The sequence below is a fragment of the Scyliorhinus canicula genome, chromosome 3 (genome assembly GCF_902713615.1).
Source record: "Scyliorhinus canicula chromosome 3, sScyCan1.1, whole genome shotgun sequence".
NCBI lineage: Eukaryota > Metazoa > Chordata > Chondrichthyes > Carcharhiniformes > Scyliorhinidae > Scyliorhinus > Scyliorhinus canicula.
In genome coordinates this window covers 199,957,807-199,977,910 of record NC_052148.1, presented here as the reverse complement: position 1 = coordinate 199,977,910, position 20,104 = coordinate 199,957,807, and the positions used below count along the sequence as shown (strand labels likewise).

Below are 20,104 nucleotides of genomic sequence, written 5' to 3'. Positions count from 1 at the left end.
CTTTTGTTGCCAATGCCTCGTAGTGAATAAAACAATGATTCCAATCCTTGACTCTTAACCCTTCTAACTCAACTTTTTTCCCCAGTCATATTGCTTGTTCCATCGCTTATGACTCCTTTGCAATTAGCCTAGTCAAGTCTGTGTTTTACAACCAGATAGCTATTCAATGCTTCAAAGATCTATGCACCCGTCGTGCAGCACAACAAATCCTCAACAAGTTCATTGTGCCAAAATCCTGATTGGAGGGTTGCAAACATGAAGTTCCAGTAATGACCTGGGAGGCAGCAACACATTCAAAGTCTTTAGGAGGAATGAGTTTGGAGGTAGTATGGTAGTTTGCAAGGACAAGATGATCACGATGGGCTGTTTTTCTTGAGAGGGATTCCATATTTGCAGAGAACCATTTAAAATGATCACCTAACCTGGGGAACAGGAAGGTAAGGTGGACAATTGGCAGTTTATTGGGAATAGGATCAAGCACACAGAGGGCATTTCTTATGGTCACGAATTGATGGATGAGGGAAATAGGACAAGGAACCAGAGATACAAGTTCAAACCAAGAGAAATGCTGGAAATTCTCAGCAGGTCTGGTCAGGTGGGCTAGTGGAAGGACACCACATCAGTTTCATAGTCTCAATCATGGTAGCAAAAATATCCACTCTTTGGACATGTTTTAATTCCTGCAGTAGTTAGGACAGTGCTAGATTGAGAAGTCCAGGATATTCATTCAGCAATGGCAATACAAATCCTATTCAGATTTCTGCATAACTTTGGCAGAAGTACAGTCTTCCTACGATTATTGCTACTCATCTTTTTTTGATAATTCTCAGAGAAGTTGCTACAGTACAACCTTTAGATCTCCTGTGCTACAGTACAACCTTTAGATTTCCTGTACAGCAGCCAATGTTCCATTGCTGGAGGTGAATTTTGAACGATAACTGACCTACTGAAGTGAACTTCACAATGTTGGATTGTGTCATGGCTCAAGTACTGCAACTGGTCAATTGAGGGTATGCCATTTATTAGATCAATACTGTCCTAAAACTGACTTCTGACAATCATCTGCAGTGATTATAGCTGGAATGTATCAGGGTACCATAACCATTGTCTAGTGCAATGCAATCAATTGCTTAAGTCACAAGCTAGTAGACATTTATTGTTGTGTGCAAGTACTGGATTACACCTTTAAAAATGTGTTACCAGTGGATGACTAAAGTCATAATTGATCATGTGGGCTGTAGAATTGGATGGGAAAGTGTCAAAAAAGCATCTTCAAGGAAGTTATAATCACATTTTTAAATATGCATAGGGCAAGTTTTGATTCAGAATAAACTGCAGCACAAATACTTGCTGCTAAATATATATATTTTTTAAATTTAGAGTGCCCAATTCATTTTTTCCAATTAAGGGGCAATTTAGCATGGCCAATCCACCCATCTTCAACATCGTTGGGTTGTGGGGGCGGAACCCACGCAGACAAAGGGAGAATATGCAAACTCCACACGGACAGTGACCCAGAGCCGGGATTGAACCTGGGACCATGGCACTGTGAGGCAACAGGGCTAACCCACTGCGCCACCTCCCCCTTGCTGCTAAATATGACCAGTAACTCCCGACAACCAATTTTATTTAAATGTCCTAGCTGAAGAGAAATCAACGGGTCTGTCACAGAATATTAATCACATTTCATGCAGAAGTGAAAGTACAATATTAATTTATAAATCGTGTACCTAAATTTTAAATTTCTAACAAGTTGTTTACCTTTCGGAGAGATCTGTTACAATACTGTCAACATCCCAACCAGAGGGCAGCACGGTGGCAGTAGTTAGCCTTGCTACCTATGGCGCTGAGGACCCGGGTTCGAATCCCAGCCCGGGCCACTGTCCGTGAGGAGTCTGCATATTCTCCCTGTGTCTGCATGGGTTTCACCCCCACAACCCAAAGATGTGCAGGATAGGCGGATTGGCCATGCTAAATTGCCCCTTAATTGAAAAAATAATTGGGTACTCTAAATTTAAAAACAAAACATCCCAACCAGCAAGTGAATCTTTACACACTCATCACAGCTGAAGGAGGGTGGAACTATTTGCATTGCAGATCCATAGTAGAGGCACTACGCTGTACTGATGGAACCAGGAAATTGCAAAAAGGACTCCAGATAAAATGAATAGGCAACATGGGCAAATAGCATTCACTGGAAAGTGCAAAGCCACCCACTTCAGATCAAGGAAAAATATTTGCTTAACAATAAATATAAAACGAGGAAAGATTTGGGTGTCCAGGTAAACAAACCAAGAGCTAGTGCACATGAACAAGAGGAGAAAGCTATGTGTTTCCATTGTATAAAATGGTTAGATCCCAGTTAGAGTTGTTTTGGTCACTGCAATTCATCAAGTTTATATTGCCCAGGTTGAGCAATATGACAGGTGGACTTAAAGGATTATATTAAGAGGGCGGGTTGCATGAATTTGGTTTGCCTCGGGTGTTAAAATTAAAATGTTTTAGATTACATAACATTGAAGGACAAAATAGTCATAGAAGATGTGTTTTATTATACATATTTAGACAGTTTCCTGGACAGGGGGTTCATATCCATCAGCTCGATCTACTTTGGCACCAGTCTCTTCACCTGATGGTTTGCTTGAGCCACTTCCTCCTTCACCGTGCAGTTCCATGAGTTTTCCCACTAGGAGAAAATATTTTTTGGATTATCTTAATAGTACATCGCAATCAGGTTAGCCAACTAACAGGTGCAAATCTATTCTTAATGAGATTATTTTGTAATAAAGCAATGCTTCAGTCAGAACATTTGTCCACCCCTCATGAGTAAATCACAGGTGGTTACCATTATTCTAAAATTAGAAAATCTAATCAAACAATCTTTCAAACAATTCAAACAATCTAGCCCATTACTTAAAACAGGCATTTTTAAAAAACTATCCCCGTCACCTCTACAAAAGAGTGAAAGGTTATTGGGGGTGGGGAAGAAGAGAGCGCCAGGAAAGTGCACTTGGAAGGCCAGAATTTCAGGGGCCAAATAGTCTACTTCTCATATTTATGTTTTCTGTCTATTAAAAATGCTTACCATCTCTAAAAAATAAGACTTTAAAGAGGGCATATGGGGTTGTATAGATTAATTTACATACAAAATAGAAGCAGGAAGCCATTCAGCCTTCAAGCCTGATCATCAAATTCAATACCCTGATCCCACCTTCACCAGCCCCCTCCCCAAAATCCCTTGAGCCTCAAGAGCTATGTCTAATTCTGTCTTGAAATTACACAACGTTTTGGCCTCAACTACTTTGTGGTAGTGAATTCCACAGATTCGCCACTCTCTGGGTGAAGACATTTCTCCTCAGTCCTAAAAGGTTTATCCCTTATCCTCAACCTATGATCCCATCTACCCTGTCTAATGTTAGAATTTTAAAGAGATTCCCTCTCACTCTTCTAAACTCCAATGAATATAATCCCAACTCTCTCTTCATATAGCAGTCATGCCACCCCAAGTGCCAGCCCGGTAAGCATTTGCTGCACTCCCTCCACAGCAAGAACACCCTTCCTCAGATAAGGACACCTAAACTGTACCACACAATACTCCAGGTGTGGCCTCACCAATCCCCTATACAATTGCATCTATATAAAGAATTAATAAGACTAGTTAAATAACTGTAGGTTCCACAAACTATGAACAGACAACACTAGGCACATAACCTAACATTAATTGATCATGAATCTCTTCCATTTATTTCTAGCCATTTTCTGCTTCCCAATAACTGTGGATTGCAAATTGTAGCACCAGCCTACCACAGATTTTTTTTACCTCAGCAATAAGGAAAAATGTGGTCTGCATGATTTTCAAGAATAAAAATTGATGTTGAAAAAATAATTTTAAAAAATTGAAATTAAAAAAATTGGAGCAATGATTGTGTGAATATACAAAAGTTTCACCATCAAACTGCTCCTATGTTTTGAACAGAACTATTATTATTGCTTGATTTAGGTTCTTGTGAGTTCATGCAACTTCTGTGTAAGTACAGTCTCCTTAGGGGTCAATCCATGTGAGATTGGGCTTCAGCCTACCTTCTCTGGCAGACTTAACAATTTGATAGGCGAGACTTGATATGCACAGTATGCCAGAGCATTCTATTATTAGAGTTTGGCTGGCTCAACATTGGAATTTGGAAGATTGCCTGTCTGTGTCCCTAATTAATAAATAGCTTTATTGTTCTTCAGGCTAAACTTAAACTTCCAATCTTTTTAATTGCAGAGTGTCCCCACACAAATTTAAAAACTTTTCACGCAGGTGGACTGGAAGGCCGAGCACAACATAATTACATCATTGGCGCTCACTACATGCACGAGCCAGTGCACATTTGCAGACCAGCAATTTTGCACTGGCAAGGGAGAAGGACTGACGAGGAGCAAGACCAGTTTACCCCCATTGGTTGTGAGGCAAACTCTCAAAATCTGCAATGTGATTTAGAAATCCTTAGGATAATCAAGGATGGCCTGATTGAAATGACAAAAGTAAACAATGTTGAGACGTATTACATTTTTGAAGCGAATACTGAATAAAGAGATGAAGAATGCATTATATATACACACAAATCGTTTGGTAGTACAGAACTTGAGAATTGTTGAAAAAAAGACCTCTGGCACTTTTTAGGGCAACTTGCAAGAATACTGACAATGGGAACAATTTATCCGGCATGAGAAAGGACCACTGGTTGATAAGTGAACGGATATGTAGAGGTGGCTCTGGGGAATGCACCAGAGAACAGTTAACTGCCAAGCATGTTCAACAAACTGATTAGTCATGGCACTGTCACAGGGAATAAACCAGGGAATAGTTGCTCCCCCCATGCTTTGGTTTAGTTGAAAAGGACATGGACATGCTGCTTTAGGCTGCAGAGGTAAGGTCCCATGTGAACACATGTAGCTTCCAGCAAGTGAGCCACAGAAAACACAACTGATAATCTTAAATTGGTTTTCAGTGCAATGACTAACACACTCAGGATTGCTTAGCAAGTGTGAGCCTATCATGGAATCACATCTAATACTGGACACTATGTTTTGGAGTTCTGTAAGCATGGCTGGTCAGGTACGGTCTGTTCATACACTACAGTACTCATTTGTATGGTAGACCTTTTGGCTTGACATTAGCATCCTGTTAGTGAAGAATACGCTTCTGTTATTATTGTATAGTAACAGTGAAACTTGATTTCCCTTGAGTATTTCCTTTATTTTCTGTTATTCTTTGCTTTGACTACTTGTGTACCTGGACAGTTACTGGGACTTAGTCTGCATCAATTTTAAAAACAAACTGGACACCCCTGGCTGATGTGCTATTTGGACTGACCTCAGAAATCCCTCCCCGGTGAGATGTGCTGCTTGGTTTAGTCCAGTGATGCCACATCTTGATGGACTTAGCTGACAGCCAACCAGCTATATTAAATTCCTGGGACTCAACAGGTCCTTGATGCTGATCCCCTTGCCGTGCGAGTCTGTGTTTGTTTCAGTTTCAATTCAGTTTCAAGCTGAACAGAACTCTTTGAAATGTCTTTCCCAGAAAGGGCAGAACTTGCTCCCTCTCATACCTTGGTTGGGGCTCACTCCAGATATCATGGCCTTTCAGGGTATTTGGAGGCAGACTGTGCACTTTTTCAGGACCGAAGATGGCGGCTGGAACCCCATACATGAGCTTGAGCAATAGACAACGTGCAGTGATCAGATCAGATTAGACATTGTCCCACAGAATTGCTTTTGAGGCATTTCATTTCAGCTGCACACTTGCACGGTGAGCAAATAGCGTATTTAAAAGTTGGCCCATAAGGCCAATCTTATAGTATGTGTAACTAGGAATCCCTATGCATATATTAACCAGTGATGTTAGACTTGCAGTAGACAGTAATAGAGAATCCACGGACTAATTTCTCAACCAACATATCAGGGAAAGGGAGTTTATTTGACTGTTCCATTTCAACGGTGAATTGGAGTGCAGTTTGGAGCCCATTAAGGTATGTAGCAAAGTTCTTGCATGCAGCTGCGGATTCAAATTTAGCAAATGTAGATACTGTTCCAAAATCCCTCGTCTTCCTGTCCTGACTGCTGTAAACCCACATTTGTGCACATCTCAAAGTATTGTGCCCTGTCTGTCCTATACTTCCACCCTCATCCACATAGGTTATCCAATAAATGGAAACTTTTTTGCATGTTCCACCATTAGTGGCAGAACTTTCAACTCCCCAGGTCCTGTTGCCAAATCTCCATCTCCAAAAAGATGGAAAATTGACATTTCCATCCAACTTTCAGTAACACCTCTTTGCATTCCTGTTCTCTTGCTCCTACCCACTTCACACACCCATCTACAAGTATCTCTGCATTAAAAGGTGCTGAATAAATCCAAACCACTTACTTTTTTCATAGAAGATTGGTATCTAGAAAAAACTTCCACCTAATGTTTTAAATACGATATGCCTGAAATGGGCAATGTTCATTCTCCAGATCTAATCTCTCCATTCTAGACTTCCATAGACCTAACAATTTGTCTTTTGGTTTTGTTTCATGTTATTCATGATCTGATGTGCTTGTACGGTCGAAAGCACAATACTTCTGATAGAAAAAGGCACAAGTACACTGTACTTACATTCAAACTTGGGCTTCTTTAACATCTTGACTTTTCGAACATACACATCATGGAGAGGATAAATGGACTGGCAAGCTTTCTCAATGTCCTTACCAATGCTGTCTGGGATCCTAAAAGCAATCAATCAGACAGCTAAGAACATTACAGGAATTATCAACATTCATGTTAAAGCTACTTATTCCTAAATTAATTACATGCAGGTCTAATGGTCTCTTTCAGATTTTACATTTCTCTATACTATAAACTCTAGTAAACAAAGCTTGGTGAGTACTAGCCTCGTCCACACACTTGTACATTCCAGAATTCAATCAAGATAAAGGTTATTTGGAGGATACTAGGAAGCAAGTTTATAAAAGCAGGACTACAACTTAAATATCAAAGTCTGTGGCTATTGACAAGTGCACCACTCGGGAGGGATGATTTGAAATCTGAATTGCGCCTGAATTCTATGGTCATGTCAGACAGAGCACAAACTCAGCAGTGTCTCAGAAACCTTGCTGGAAAGCAGGCGGGCTTTAGAACAGAATGGGGTAGAACTGTGATGCATCAAGCTTATCTTTATCAAAACAGCCAGACAACACAACTGTACGCTCGCATCTCCATTCAAAATACCCATTTTAGTAGGGAAATAGGTTTTGTTTTAGTATTTAGAAAAGGTTAATACACCCCCCACCCCAAATTTGGTCGGCATTACTGCCATCTTAAAAAAAAACGTGGTTAGATTTGTAACAGAGCCTGAGAGGTTTACATGAGCAAGATCAAAGCTAGCACAAGTTTGGGACACAAAAACAAGCGACAAGCTTTTTGACTGGAGGCTCAATTTTTACTTTCCTACAATTCCATATAATGTATTTCAAAGCTCAGCAAGAGAAGTGCTGGAGTAAACGTATACCATATTGCACAAAACATGGAAAAGACCCAATAGATTATTGTACTTTGTCTCACTATTCCATGGCCCGTTTTCAACCGGCCATCAAGAACGTGGTAGAAATGTGCTATGTAACTATACCCCAGTAAAGCTATTCGCATTGGGACAGTATCTGGAAGTGAGTGTAAGCTGAATGGACACTCAGCAAAGCAATCACCCATTCTGTGTTTCCCAAACTGAATAGTGCCTCAGACCATCACATCGTCAGCAGCCAAAACAGTACATTAGGAACAGATCCTTTGGAGCGTCAGATGGGAAGATGCATTTGGTGGTGACATTGCTCTGGAAATAGCAGAGAATGAGCACTGAATGTGGAGGCTGGGATGGTGGATGATGAGGACAAAAGGAGCAGTATCTAGTGCTTAAAGGGAGGAGAAGGTATGAGGATGTGCCTGGAATCCTAAGAATATAATTAAAGAATCCATCAACCACAGTGGAGGAGAATAGAACAGGCACTGGTGTGAAAGATGGAATCTTCATAACAGATACATTGGAGAAACTGGAAGAATGGAACAGAGCCCGTATAAAAAGTCGGAGGAAGTGTAATCAAGATTGTTATGGAAGTCAGCAAGCATATGGTAGATAACAGCAAATTACTGTGGATACTGAAATCTGAAACAAACACAGGAAATACTGGACAATCAGCAGGTGTGACAGCATTGGTGGAGAGATTGAAGCTAATGTTTTGAGTCTGGGTGATACTTAGTCAAACCTAACTGTCTGGGAGTGGGGGGCATGGAGCAGTGGGGCTGGATAGAGGGTAAGCAATTGGTGGAGATTGACAAAGATATTGTGCAACAGGTTTGATTCAAACACGAGCTTTCGGAGCGCAGCTCCGAAAGCTCGTGTTTGAATCAAACCTGTTGGACTTTAACCTGGTGTTGTAAGACTTCTTACTGTGCTCACCCCAGTCCAACGCCGGCATCTCCACATCAAAGATATTGTGGACAGAATGTAAATGGTGGAGATGACCAAGAAGGGTGCTGATAGTGGTACATTAAGAGGTCAGAATGTGTTAATGGCAGAACAAAGGTGAATGGTGTGTCCAAGGACAACCTGGAACAGGGAACAGATGGAGGAGGTGGTGGGGGGCAATGGTGAGGGGAAACCAGATAGGTGAAATAAAATAAATGGATAGAAATAAAAATGGGGTGAAGGTGGAGGAGAGAATTCAGTCGGAAGTTGTTGAACTCAATGTTGAGACTGGAAGGCTGTACCGTGCCCAATCAGAAGATGAGGTGCTGTTCCTCCCGTTGCCGCTGGGTTTCACTAGAATATTGCAGCAGGCCAAGAATGGACACATGAACATGAGAGCAGGACGGTGAGCAGAAGTGGCAAGTGACAGAAAGGTCTGCGTCCTGCTTGCAGATTGACCGACGGTGCTCTGCAAAGTGGTCTCCCAGTCTGCATTTAGTCTCCCCAACGTAAAGTAGACTGCACTGGGAGCAGCAAATGCAATAGACCAGACTGAAAGAGGTTCACGTGAAGCACTGCTCCACCTGAAAAGTGTGCTTAGGCCCTTGGATAGTGAGCAGGTAGGAGGTAATGGGGCAGGTGTTATACTTTCTTCGATTACATAGGAAGGTACATGGAAAGAGGGTGAGGTGTTGGAGTGGGCCAGGATATCCCGGAGGGAACGGTCCCTGTGGAATGCTGACAAGGGGAGTGAGGGAAAGATGCATTGCTTCTAATGGATACAAGTGCAGTCTATCCCCAGAAACAGAGATAGCAAGATCAAGAGAAGGGAACAGTCAGAGATGGTCCATTGAAGGCGATAGAGGGGCAGAATCTGGAAGTAAAATTAATGAATTAATGAAATAGACATGGAACACGAGGTGGCACGGAAACAGTCACTGATGTACCGAATAGAGCTGTGGGATGGGGCTGGAGTAGGTCCACATACCCCATAAAGAGACAGACAATACCGGGGTCCCATGTGGGTACCCATAGCCACAACTTTGCTTTGGAGGAGGTGAGACAGATTAAAGGAAAGATTGTTCAGTGAGAGGACAAGTTCAGCCAGGTGGAAGAGTGCTAGTGGATGGGGACTGTTCAGGCCTCTGTTCAAAGAAGTGGAGAGCTCTCAGACCCTCCTGGTGGGGAATGGAGGTATAGAGGGACTGGACATCCATTGCAAAGAGGTGGCGGTTAGGGCCGGGGAACTGGAAGCTGTTGATATGTAGAATCTCAGAGGAATCAAGGGTATAGGTGGGAAAGGATTGGACAAGAGGAGAGAATAGGAGTCAAGATAGGAAGAAAGGAGGTCATTGGGACAGGAACAGGCTGACACGGTGGGCCTCCCTGGGCAGTAGAGGTAGAAGCGGGATGTCCGTGGTTGGGAGACTATGAGGTTGGAAGCTGTGGAGGGAAGATCTCCAGAGAAGATGAGATCAGTAACAGCCCAGGAAACAATGGCTTGCTGCTTGGTGATGGGGCCATGGTCCAGGGGGAAATAGACAGAAGAGTGAAAATTGTCATTCGGCCTCTGCGGGATAGATGTCAGTACCCCCAGACAACCTTATCGGCGGGTTTGATGACAGTTAGGAGTGGACCAGAAAGAGCAGAGTGTAGCAAGTTCAGAAGGAGACAGGTTAGAATGGGTGAGAAGAGCAGAGAAGTTAAGACAGTCAGTGTCACACCGACAGTTCTCAATGAAAAGATCAAGAGCGGGTAAGCGGCCAGAAGAGTGTCCAGTTAGAATACTGAAGGTGGGTAAAAGGATCTGTTGAACGGGAGGGGGACCCCCTCCCCGAAGAAGTGAGCGCAGAGACATAGGAGGTGGAAGAAGAGTGGTGGGAATGGAGGCGTCAATGAACTGAATGTCCATGCCAAAAAGGAGACAATGAAGGTCAAGAAGGAAATGGGTTATGTGATTTCTAGCTTTGTGGATATAGGTTGGAAGAGAAGGAGAAATTTCTTACTCAATGCTGGGAACACCCAGCCATTCCTTTGTTTCTCACAAGATCTACTCAGTACAGACTTCACACCTCTTCCTGCCAACTGTTTGAGATTCAAATAAGAGTTTGTAACCTTGATATCACACTCAATTCACAGATGAACTTCTGACTATACATACATGCCATCACAGAAACCACGTATTTCCACCTCTGGAATATCTCCAATCTTCACCCTTGCTTCAGATCATCTGGTGCTGAAGCTCAAAACCATGCCTATACTTCTAGACTTGCCTACTGCAATACATTCCTGGCCAGCTTCTATTTTCCACCCTTTATAAATGTTGTCATCTAAAACTCTTGTCTACCTTATTTGAACCTCTCCAAGCAGGTACCATACCCAAGGCAGTACAAAACAACTGAAACCAAAGTCAAAAAAGATACTGGTATGATGGCACATTATCTCGTCCTTTTTCAGCTCTCTGCAGCCTTTGACATGATCCAATTATAATCTCATCTTTTAATGTCTCATCCCTACAGCTCCACACACAACGATCAAATCTTAACTAGGGGATTTCTAGAAATAGCTTATTTTAGTCAAGTTACCAAACCCAGAACTTCAGTGCCTCTTGGTGTTATCATCTGAAATGGGTTAGCAGCCACGTTTGTTAATAATCAACTTCCGCCAATCAGCTTAACCGGTTGTAGGCCCATCTTGTGAAATTGCTTACTCAACATCGAATTCTGTAATCTCTGCCAGTTTTGCAACCTCACCATACAGCACAGGTGGCATCCATTTGGCCTGTCACGTCCATGTCAGTCTTCTGCAAAAGCAACACAGCGAGTCCCAATCTCCTATCCAGCCTGGAATTCTCATGATTTTGAACACATAGCAATATCCTCACAATATTGTCAACGGAATTTCTCAACTGAAGACCTTCACCCATGGAGTGGTTCTTGTCTATCTTTTTGCATCCTTGAAAAGTCTTCACATCCTTCTTAAAGTATAATACCCAGATTAGACAAGAGTATGCCAGTTGAGGCAAAATCAGAGTTTTATAAAGGTTCAAAATAACTTCCATGCTTTTGTACTCCCGATTTATAAAGTTTATAAATGCCTATTAAAGCATTTTTGCAATCATCCCTGCTATTACAACCATTTGTGCATAAACCCCTAGGTCTGTACCTGTACCCTCGAACTGTATCTTTTACTACAGGTTTTTTTTCTGAAGCCATAGACACAAAACATTAACTTTCTCTCTACACAGAGGCCGCTAGACTTGAGATTTTCCAGTGTTTCCTGGTTTTGCGTCAAAATTCCAGCAGCTGCAGTATTTTCATAGAATTAGACAAACATTTACGGTGCACAAGGCCATTTGGCCCATCGAGTCGGTGCCAGCCCTTGGAGAGAGCACCCTACTTTAGCCTACACCTCCACCCCATCTAACCGTGGGACTGTGGGAGCACCCGGAGGAAACCCAAGCAGGCACGGACAGGGATAAAGTGCAAACTCCACATAGACAGTCACCCGAGGCCGGAACTGAACCCAGGACCCTGGAGCTGTGAGGCAGCAATGCTAACCACTGTGCCACCTTCCTTTTGTTTTATATTGCCTCTCATTCATCCTATCAAAACTTATCGCATTAAACTTCTCAGAATTAAATTTAATCTTCCATACCACCAGCCTATGTCCTCTTCAAGTCCATCACTACCCACCTCCCAGTACATAACACTTTGCAAGTTTTTGAGTCATTCATAAATTTTGCAATTGTGCCATATAGATCCAAGTCTAGGTCATTAATACAGAGTAAAACAGTGGTTTTAGTACTGATCACTGGGAAATCCACTGCATATCATTACTCTGATGCAAAAACCAACCATTCACTGCTGTTTCCTGTCAGTCAACCACCTTCCTAGCCAAGCTGCCACTTTCCCCTTTTTCCCCCATGGGCTTCAGCTTTGCTGGCAACTCCATGAAATGACACTTCACCACACTCCTTTTGGAAGTCCACATACATATCAACCACCACCCTCATTAACCATCTCGTTACCTCAAAAATCTCAATCAAATTAGTGAAACATGATTGGCCCTTAACATGCACGCTGGCACTCCATAATTTACTGCTGTTCTGGATTATTGGTTCTAAAAGCCTCCCTACCTTTAAGGTTCAACTGACAGCATTTGTTTCTGGGTTCAACCATTAGTTTTTCGAACAAGCTTGTAACATTTGCAGTTCTCTGGCTCCACACCCCATTTCAGGATTGAAAGATTATGGATTGTACCTCCATAGCTCGTGCCCTTATTTCCTTCAGCATCATCAGATACATCCTATCTGGTGCTGGGATGACTCACCAACTTTTAGTGTAGCTAACCTTTTAATACTTCCTCTTTATATATTGTTACCCAGAATCACAGAATAATAATACATCGCAGAAGAGGTCATTCAGCTCATCGAGTCTGCACCAACACATGAAAAACATCTGATCGGTCTACCTAATCCCATTTGCCAGCACTTGGCCCATAGCCGTTAATCTTATGACGAGCCAAGTTCTCACCCAGGTACTTTTTAAAGGATGTGACATAACCCGCCTCTACCATCCTTCTAGGTAGTGCATTCCAGACTATCACCACACTCTAGGTTATTAAAAAAAAAAGGGTTTTGCTCAAACCGCACCCCCCCCCAAAAAAACCTCACCTTGAACTTGTGTCTCCTCATAACGAAGGGGAACAGCTGTTCCCTATCCACTCTGCCCATGCGCTTCAATCTTGTACCCCTCGATTAGATCGCCCCTCAATCTTCTCCACTCCAGCGAAAATAAACCAAGCCTATCCAACCTCTATTCATAACTTGTCCACCCCAGGCAACCTCCTGGTAAATCACCTCTGCACCCCCTCCAGCGCAATTACATCCTTCTTATAATGTGGCAGCCAGTAACGCACAGTACTCTAGCTGTGGCCTCACCAAAGTTCAATACAATCCCATCTTATCTTGTCTTTCACTATGGCTTTGACAACAGCTTCTTCCTTAGTAAAAACATATGCAAAGTAGGGATTTGGTACAAATAAAAGCAAAATACAGTGGATGGAAATGTGAAATAAAAATAGAACATGCTGGATAAACTCAACAGGTCTTGCATTATCTAGGCAGAGAGAAAGAGAGTTAATGTCTTGAGTTCATTTGGCTTCTAAAGAACTGCTCTACAGAAGAATCATAGGGACTCAAAGTTAACGCTAGGTGCTCCGGTTTCCTCCTACAGTGCAAAGATGAGGTTAAGTGGGTTGGCCATTCTTAATTAGAGTCCAAAATTTAGATGGGGCTATGGGATTACAGGGATAGGGTGGGGGAGTGGGCATAGGCAGGATGCTCTTTCAGAGGGTTGGTGTAAGCTTAATGGGCCGAATGGCCTCCTTCTGCACTATAAGGCTTCCATGATTAGGGATTCAGTACCCTAGCCATGCACCAACACTCCATCCCATTAGACCATGGAAATCAACATGGTAGTTGTATTAGCCCATAGTTGTTTCAATTCAATTTCCAAAATCAAGTGTCCAACATCCAGAAACAGTTCTGTAGCCAACAACCTATGCTGAAGCGGCTTCAAGATTGCATATGCCCAGATTCGAAATTCACAACTTGTAGAACAATGGTATGTTAGATTACTCACAATTTGTTGACAATCTCCTTGAGATCATTGGTTTGCACTTCACGAGTCATGATCTCCACCATCTTCTTGCGGATCGTGCGGACCTGCTGATGCTGCGCGTAGGAGGTTTTACGAATCTGGTTGGTGCGCTTCTTGGTGAAACCTACACAAAATAGGCGGAGCAAGTATCCATCTGTGGTTTTGACATCAATATGGGCTTCGATCATGGTCTACAATTAGAATAAATTAAGAAATGTCATCAGTACATTCACTGCCTGATTCACAAAACTGTAGAACATTACTTCCCATATATACAACGGAGATCATCCCCGCAAATCACATTCATATGTTTTGGCCCTGCCCAAAACTGGAGGTTTATTAGAGGGAAGTCTTTAAGGTAATCTCAAGGGTGCATGCATGATTCGAATCACCCGAGAAGCCATATTTGGGGTCAGATCGACCAGGGTTGGAAATGGGTGCGGAGGCAGATGTCTTTCTTGACCTTCGCCTCTCTGATTGCCCAAAGGCGGGTTCTGTTGGGGTGAAGGCTGGGATCTCCGCACTGTGCCTCGGTGTGGCGGGGGGGGCCTGCTGGAGTTCCTAACACTCGAGAAAGTAAAGTTTGAGTTGAGAGGGAGAATGGAAGGGTTCTACAACTCATGGGCCTTGTTCATCATGCATTTTCACGAATTGGATGACATCGAACATTAGTGGGGGCAATGATGATTGTTTGCCCTGGTATTTTGGAATCAAAATGTTCGGAGCTGTTTGAGGGTGGGTGGGATGAGGGGATTGTCGGCTCCCTGGGGACTGCCATTGTATTTGTTGTTATTGTTAATTATGTGTTGTAAATATGAAAATGTGAAAAAGTAGGATAAAAATATTTACACAAGACAAAACACAACAGAGACTATACTTCAACGAGCCATCAAGGATGTTTGCATTTATATGTATACATATATAAGTCTCCAATCAACTTCAAGCCTAAACTGAAATCTGAATTCAGTTGTGGGCAATCAAGATGGGTCAATAGCGGCATGGTAGCACAAGCACAGCTGCTTCACAGCACCAGAGACCCGGGGTCGATTCAAGGCTTGGGTCACTGCCTGTGTGGAGTCTGCACATTCTCCCCGTGTCTCCATGGGTTTCCTCTGGATGCTCCGGTTTCCTCCCACTAGTCCCAAAAGACGTGCTTGTTAGTGATTTGGACATTCTGAATTCTTCCTCAGTTTACCCGAACAGGCGCCAGAGTGTGGCAACTAGGGGATTTTCACAGTAACTCCATTGCAGTGTAATGCAAGCCTACTTGTGACACTAATAATGATTATTATTATAGTGGATGTAGAATTATCCTCACTGCCACCAATGTTGGGCGAAGAGGTAAGAACGTTAATGAGTGCCACTGCAAGTGCAGACACCATTACAATATTGGAAATGCAGCATCTACCTTCATATGTAAGATCCCAGGTCATCGGTTTCCTCAAATGAGGGTTACATATTGGCCAAAAGACCAGAAAACTGCCCACCCCTTCAAATTGAGCCTTCAGATCCTTTATTTTCACTTCACAGGGAAGCAACTTAATCTTCACTTACCTAACACCTCCAAATAGTAACTCAGTACTCACTCAAGTGTCAACCTAGATTGATCTCTACATCAGGGGCCTAATGCACAATGACCAACTGAATCAGACAAGGGAGCGATCACTGAATAAATGTTGTACTCATGAATAAAAATGAAAGGCGTCTTCATTTTTGATCCTGCTGGAAGATGTACACATAATGGGTGGAATTTAATACCCGTCCATAGTGCAAACTTGGAGGTCCATGGATATCCTTCCTACCTGGACGCTAAATGAGGGTATCAAGTGGACAATGTCCACTTAAGGATTTCATCCTGCTGCTGCTGGTATCCTTACAAAAGGCACAAATCAAGCCAAATTTGTCTCATTCAAATTTAGCATTTTCATGGAACAGATATAAAAAATATAATGTGGAAATGCCAAGGTTTTTTCAAATCACTAGCTTTTGGAGCGTAGCTCCTTCATCAGATGAGTCAAAAATATAGATCATTTAGTTACTGGAACAGTCGCTTTGGTCTTGCAGTTGTATCATATTACATCACATATCTGAATTAATTTGGTTAAATTGGCACAAAATAATCTAAAGCAGCGAAATTCATAACTCCAATCCTAGATATGCAAATTAATAAACGTACCTGCCATTTTTTAACCATAGAGCACATTTTATCACGTGTTAGGTCCATGCCATGAAAGTTGGTCAGGCAGTTTTTGCCCTGAACGTCCTCCACGATCAGCTTAAATTTGCGGAAGGCCACTTCATCATTCTGCAAATCAGCAAGACTCACCTCAAATACACGGCCTTTCAAGCCTTCTGAGGCAATCTCTACATGATAGAGAAAACAAGGCAAATGAGGATATTGGAGAATAAAAGCTTCAACATCTACCTGGCAGCACGTTTTTCAAAAATAATTTTGCAGATACTGATGAGACTATCAGGACAGTCTCAATAATTGTCAGGTCACCCAGGTTTAAATGAGAAGTGTATTTCTATTACCATACATAAAGGCCAATCCACTGTTCAACAGGGATCTACAGTGTTTCACTAGTGACTGTACTTCGAAAGTCGAAGGTCTGATACAGGAGATATGATTTAGAATGCAGAACATACAGTGCAGGAGGCCATTCAGCCCATCGAGTCTGCACCAACCTACTGAAGCCCTCACTTCCACCCGATCCCCGTAACCCAATATCCCTTCCTAACCTTTTTGGTCACTAAGGGCAATTTATCATGTCCAATCCACCTACCCTGCAGGTCTGTGGGAGGAAACCGGAGCACCCAGAGGAAACCCACGCAGACACGGGGAGAACATGCAGACTCCGCAGACAGTGACCCAGCAGGCAATCAAACCTGGGGCCCTGGCGCTGTGAAGCCACAGTGCTATCCACTTGTGCTACCCTAAGATTTAGATATAGGTTTTAGACTTCCACCCATTAAATTATCACGTCTTTATTCTAGTGCAGAAATTCTAACTACTAATAAACTTCATGACTTCAGGAATTATTTAACAAATCCAAGGCAAAGAGTTAATATTTTCTGAATGCTTAAATTTGCCCAGGAAATAAAATCATTATACCACTCTTAAAGAATTAAGTTTTATAATTCATTTTCAGAATGCAGGCATGGCTGGCTAGGCCAGCATTTATCATCAATCCATGGTTCCATGAAACACTGCAATCCATGTGCTGCAAGTACACCGACGGCGCTGTTAGGAAGGGTGGTCTAGGATTTTGACTCAGCCACAGTGATATATTTCAAAGAAGGATGTGAGTTGTGAGTAACTTGGAGGGGAACTTCAACGTTCAGGCGGATTTTCCCATACACCTGCTGCCTTCCAGATGGTAGTCATGTGTTTGGAAGGTGCTGCCTTGATGAGTTCCTAAAGTGCATCTTGTGGATGGAACACATTACTGTCACTATTTGTCAGTGGATGAAGTAAATGTTTGTAGGTAAGGTACCAATCAAACAGGCTGCTTTGACTTGATGCTGTCAAGCTTCTCGAGTGTTGGGAGTTGCACCCATCCAGGCAAATGGATAGCATGCCATCACACTCCTGATCTGACCTGCTCTTCCAGCATCAGTATACATGTTACTAGTCCAGTTCGGTTGCTGGTCAATGGTAACCCTCAGGTGTTAAGAGCAGAAGATTCAGCGATGGTAATGCCATTAATTGTCAAACACTTACTAGTTCCTTGTGTCCTGGTAACCAAGGTTTTACCCAGGTTCCTGATGTTAAACATCGCTGGGGCCTTAACATCGTACCAATCCTTCTTGGAGAAGGGGTCCACACTAGAAAGAGACGGTGAAATAAAATTTAGAACAGTATGGTAGTTCCTGATTCAGTCACAATTAACTCTCAATTCAACCAGCCGTGGAAAACCTGAGGTGTAGGCGCACCTGGCCACAGTTCTCCAGACCATGCCAGGAAGATAGAGGCCAACTCTTGTACCGTGACTCCATATCCCACTCCGGAAGACCGGGCCCACTCAACTCCGAACTTTAAAACAGCCCAGACTCGGTTACAGCGGACATTGCCGTTTAATTTCCGCGCGATGCCTAAAGCACGGGCGTCCATTTGTGATTGTAAGGCAGGTCCAACACCGCCTCGTAGCTCAGGCCGGCGACCGCGTCTCCTCTCCCTCCCCACACTCACCATCATCACAATCCCCTAAATATCAGCGCCATCCCCCGGAATATCCCCCATTTCGCGCAAGATCCCTGTTGAAGAGGGACAGCGGATGGCCGGCCAGTCAATTTTGCCTCACTTACATCTTCTTCTTGGCACCTTTTTTGCCTCCTTTGGTCAGTCTCTTGTTTTTGCCGACCGCCATGTTGCTCGAAGAGCTGGGAAGAGGAAGAGGAGGAGCTCAGTTCGCCGCGCGAGACTTTTGCTGGGTCACGGGGTCAAGCGCGGGAAACATCGCGAGAACTGGGAGATACCGAGATGGTCCAATGGGGAAGCGCTGGCCGCGCCCGCGCTGTGCAGTGACAGTGAGCTCAACGCTGAGATAAATGCTGTACCTGTGAATCCTTCTTCACTGCAGGATGCCGCAAAGTGTGTGGAAATCTTTGGTCACCTTTGTAATGTTGGAAAACCAGCGCACAGCAAGATGAAGCAATTCGATAACCCATTGACAGGCGACTACGTTGTTGGACCTGATTAATGTGAAAGAATGAGGAAATTATGGTATAATTGAAATGTCAATCTATAATGCACCTTGACACCGATCTTATGTCACTGTTGTCCATAGTTAAGTTAATTATTATAGCTCTTGGCATATAAATTGTTATTTTATTTTAGATTACTTGCCAGTTTTCACATTGTTTCCACCATAGAACCACGGAAATGTTACAGGGCAGAAAGAGACCATTCAGCCCATCAGGTCTGTTCTGGTCAAATAAAGAAAGTAGCCACTCATTTCAAACCCACTTTCCAGCACCTGGTCCACGGTCTTGCAGGTTACAGCACTTCAGATCCAGGTACCTTTTAAATGGATTGAGCTTTTGAGCCATGATGGGGGACAGCGTTATACATTATATCAGAATAAGTTTTAAAGATCTAGTTATATGTTTTGAACATCTCCACCAGTTACTGAAAGAGTTAAAACCTTCAGTTTGGTTGAAAAGCACAAGCTACTAGCTGTAAAGAAATACCCATGGGCACGGTTCTCAGAACGGGACACCACAGATGTTAGTCTCAAGGACAGCAATAACAATGTGGGATCTTTTATCATTTACACCATTTGCTCTGCTGTAAAACTTTCTGGGGATACCGGAAGGGAGGCATTAATCACACAGAGTTGTTTTCTATTGACACATCCATACCTTGAGGGCAGTCATTAAACACCATAGACCATAAGATGCAGGAGCAGAATTAGGCCATTCGGCGCACGTGGTCTGTTCCGGCAATCGATCATGGCTGATATGTTCCTCATTCCCATTCTCCTGCCTTCACCCACAACCCCTGATCACCAGGGGCACCAGAAAATGGAGTTTGTTTGATATGCATAAGGCAGATAATTGTAGTCGGTACTAAATTATGCTAGACCACATGTACGTGTCTTTGCACTGATTGGATATTGTAATCAAGTAGACATGGACATATTGCCATTGGTCAATTGTACTCATTTATTATGAATGATGTAAACCTAATCGATAATCATGATTGGATGTAGATAACCAATAACAAATGTAAACGTTTGGGTGGCATGGTGGCACAGTGGCTCTGCTGCCTATGGCGCTGAGGACCCAGGTTCAATCCCAGCCCTGGGTCACTGTCTGTGTGGAGTTTGCACATTCTTCCCTTGTCTGCGTGGGTTTCACCCCCACAACCCAAAGATGTGCAGGTTCAGTGGATTGGCCATGCTCAATTGCCCCTTACTTGAAAAAAAGTAATTGGGTACTCTAAATTTT

General features: G+C 43.0%; 1 protein-coding gene across 1 annotated transcript; it reads right to left on the bottom strand.

Moving 5' to 3' along the window:
* Nucleotides 1-2,531: 2,531 nt before the first annotated feature.
* Nucleotides 2,532-18,612, bottom strand: rps3a (ribosomal protein S3A). Its single transcript, XM_038791978.1, has 6 exons — nt 18,461-18,612; nt 17,877-17,980; nt 16,329-16,516; nt 14,135-14,343; nt 6,647-6,756; nt 2,532-2,686 (listed from the first exon to the last, which is right to left on the bottom strand). Exons 1-6 carry the CDS (start codon nt 18,520-18,522, stop codon nt 2,562-2,564), a joined length of 798 nt encoding a protein of 265 aa, XP_038647906.1. The 5' UTR covers nt 18,523-18,612; the 3' UTR covers nt 2,532-2,561.
* Between the last annotated feature and the right edge of the window lie 1,492 nt (nt 18,613-20,104).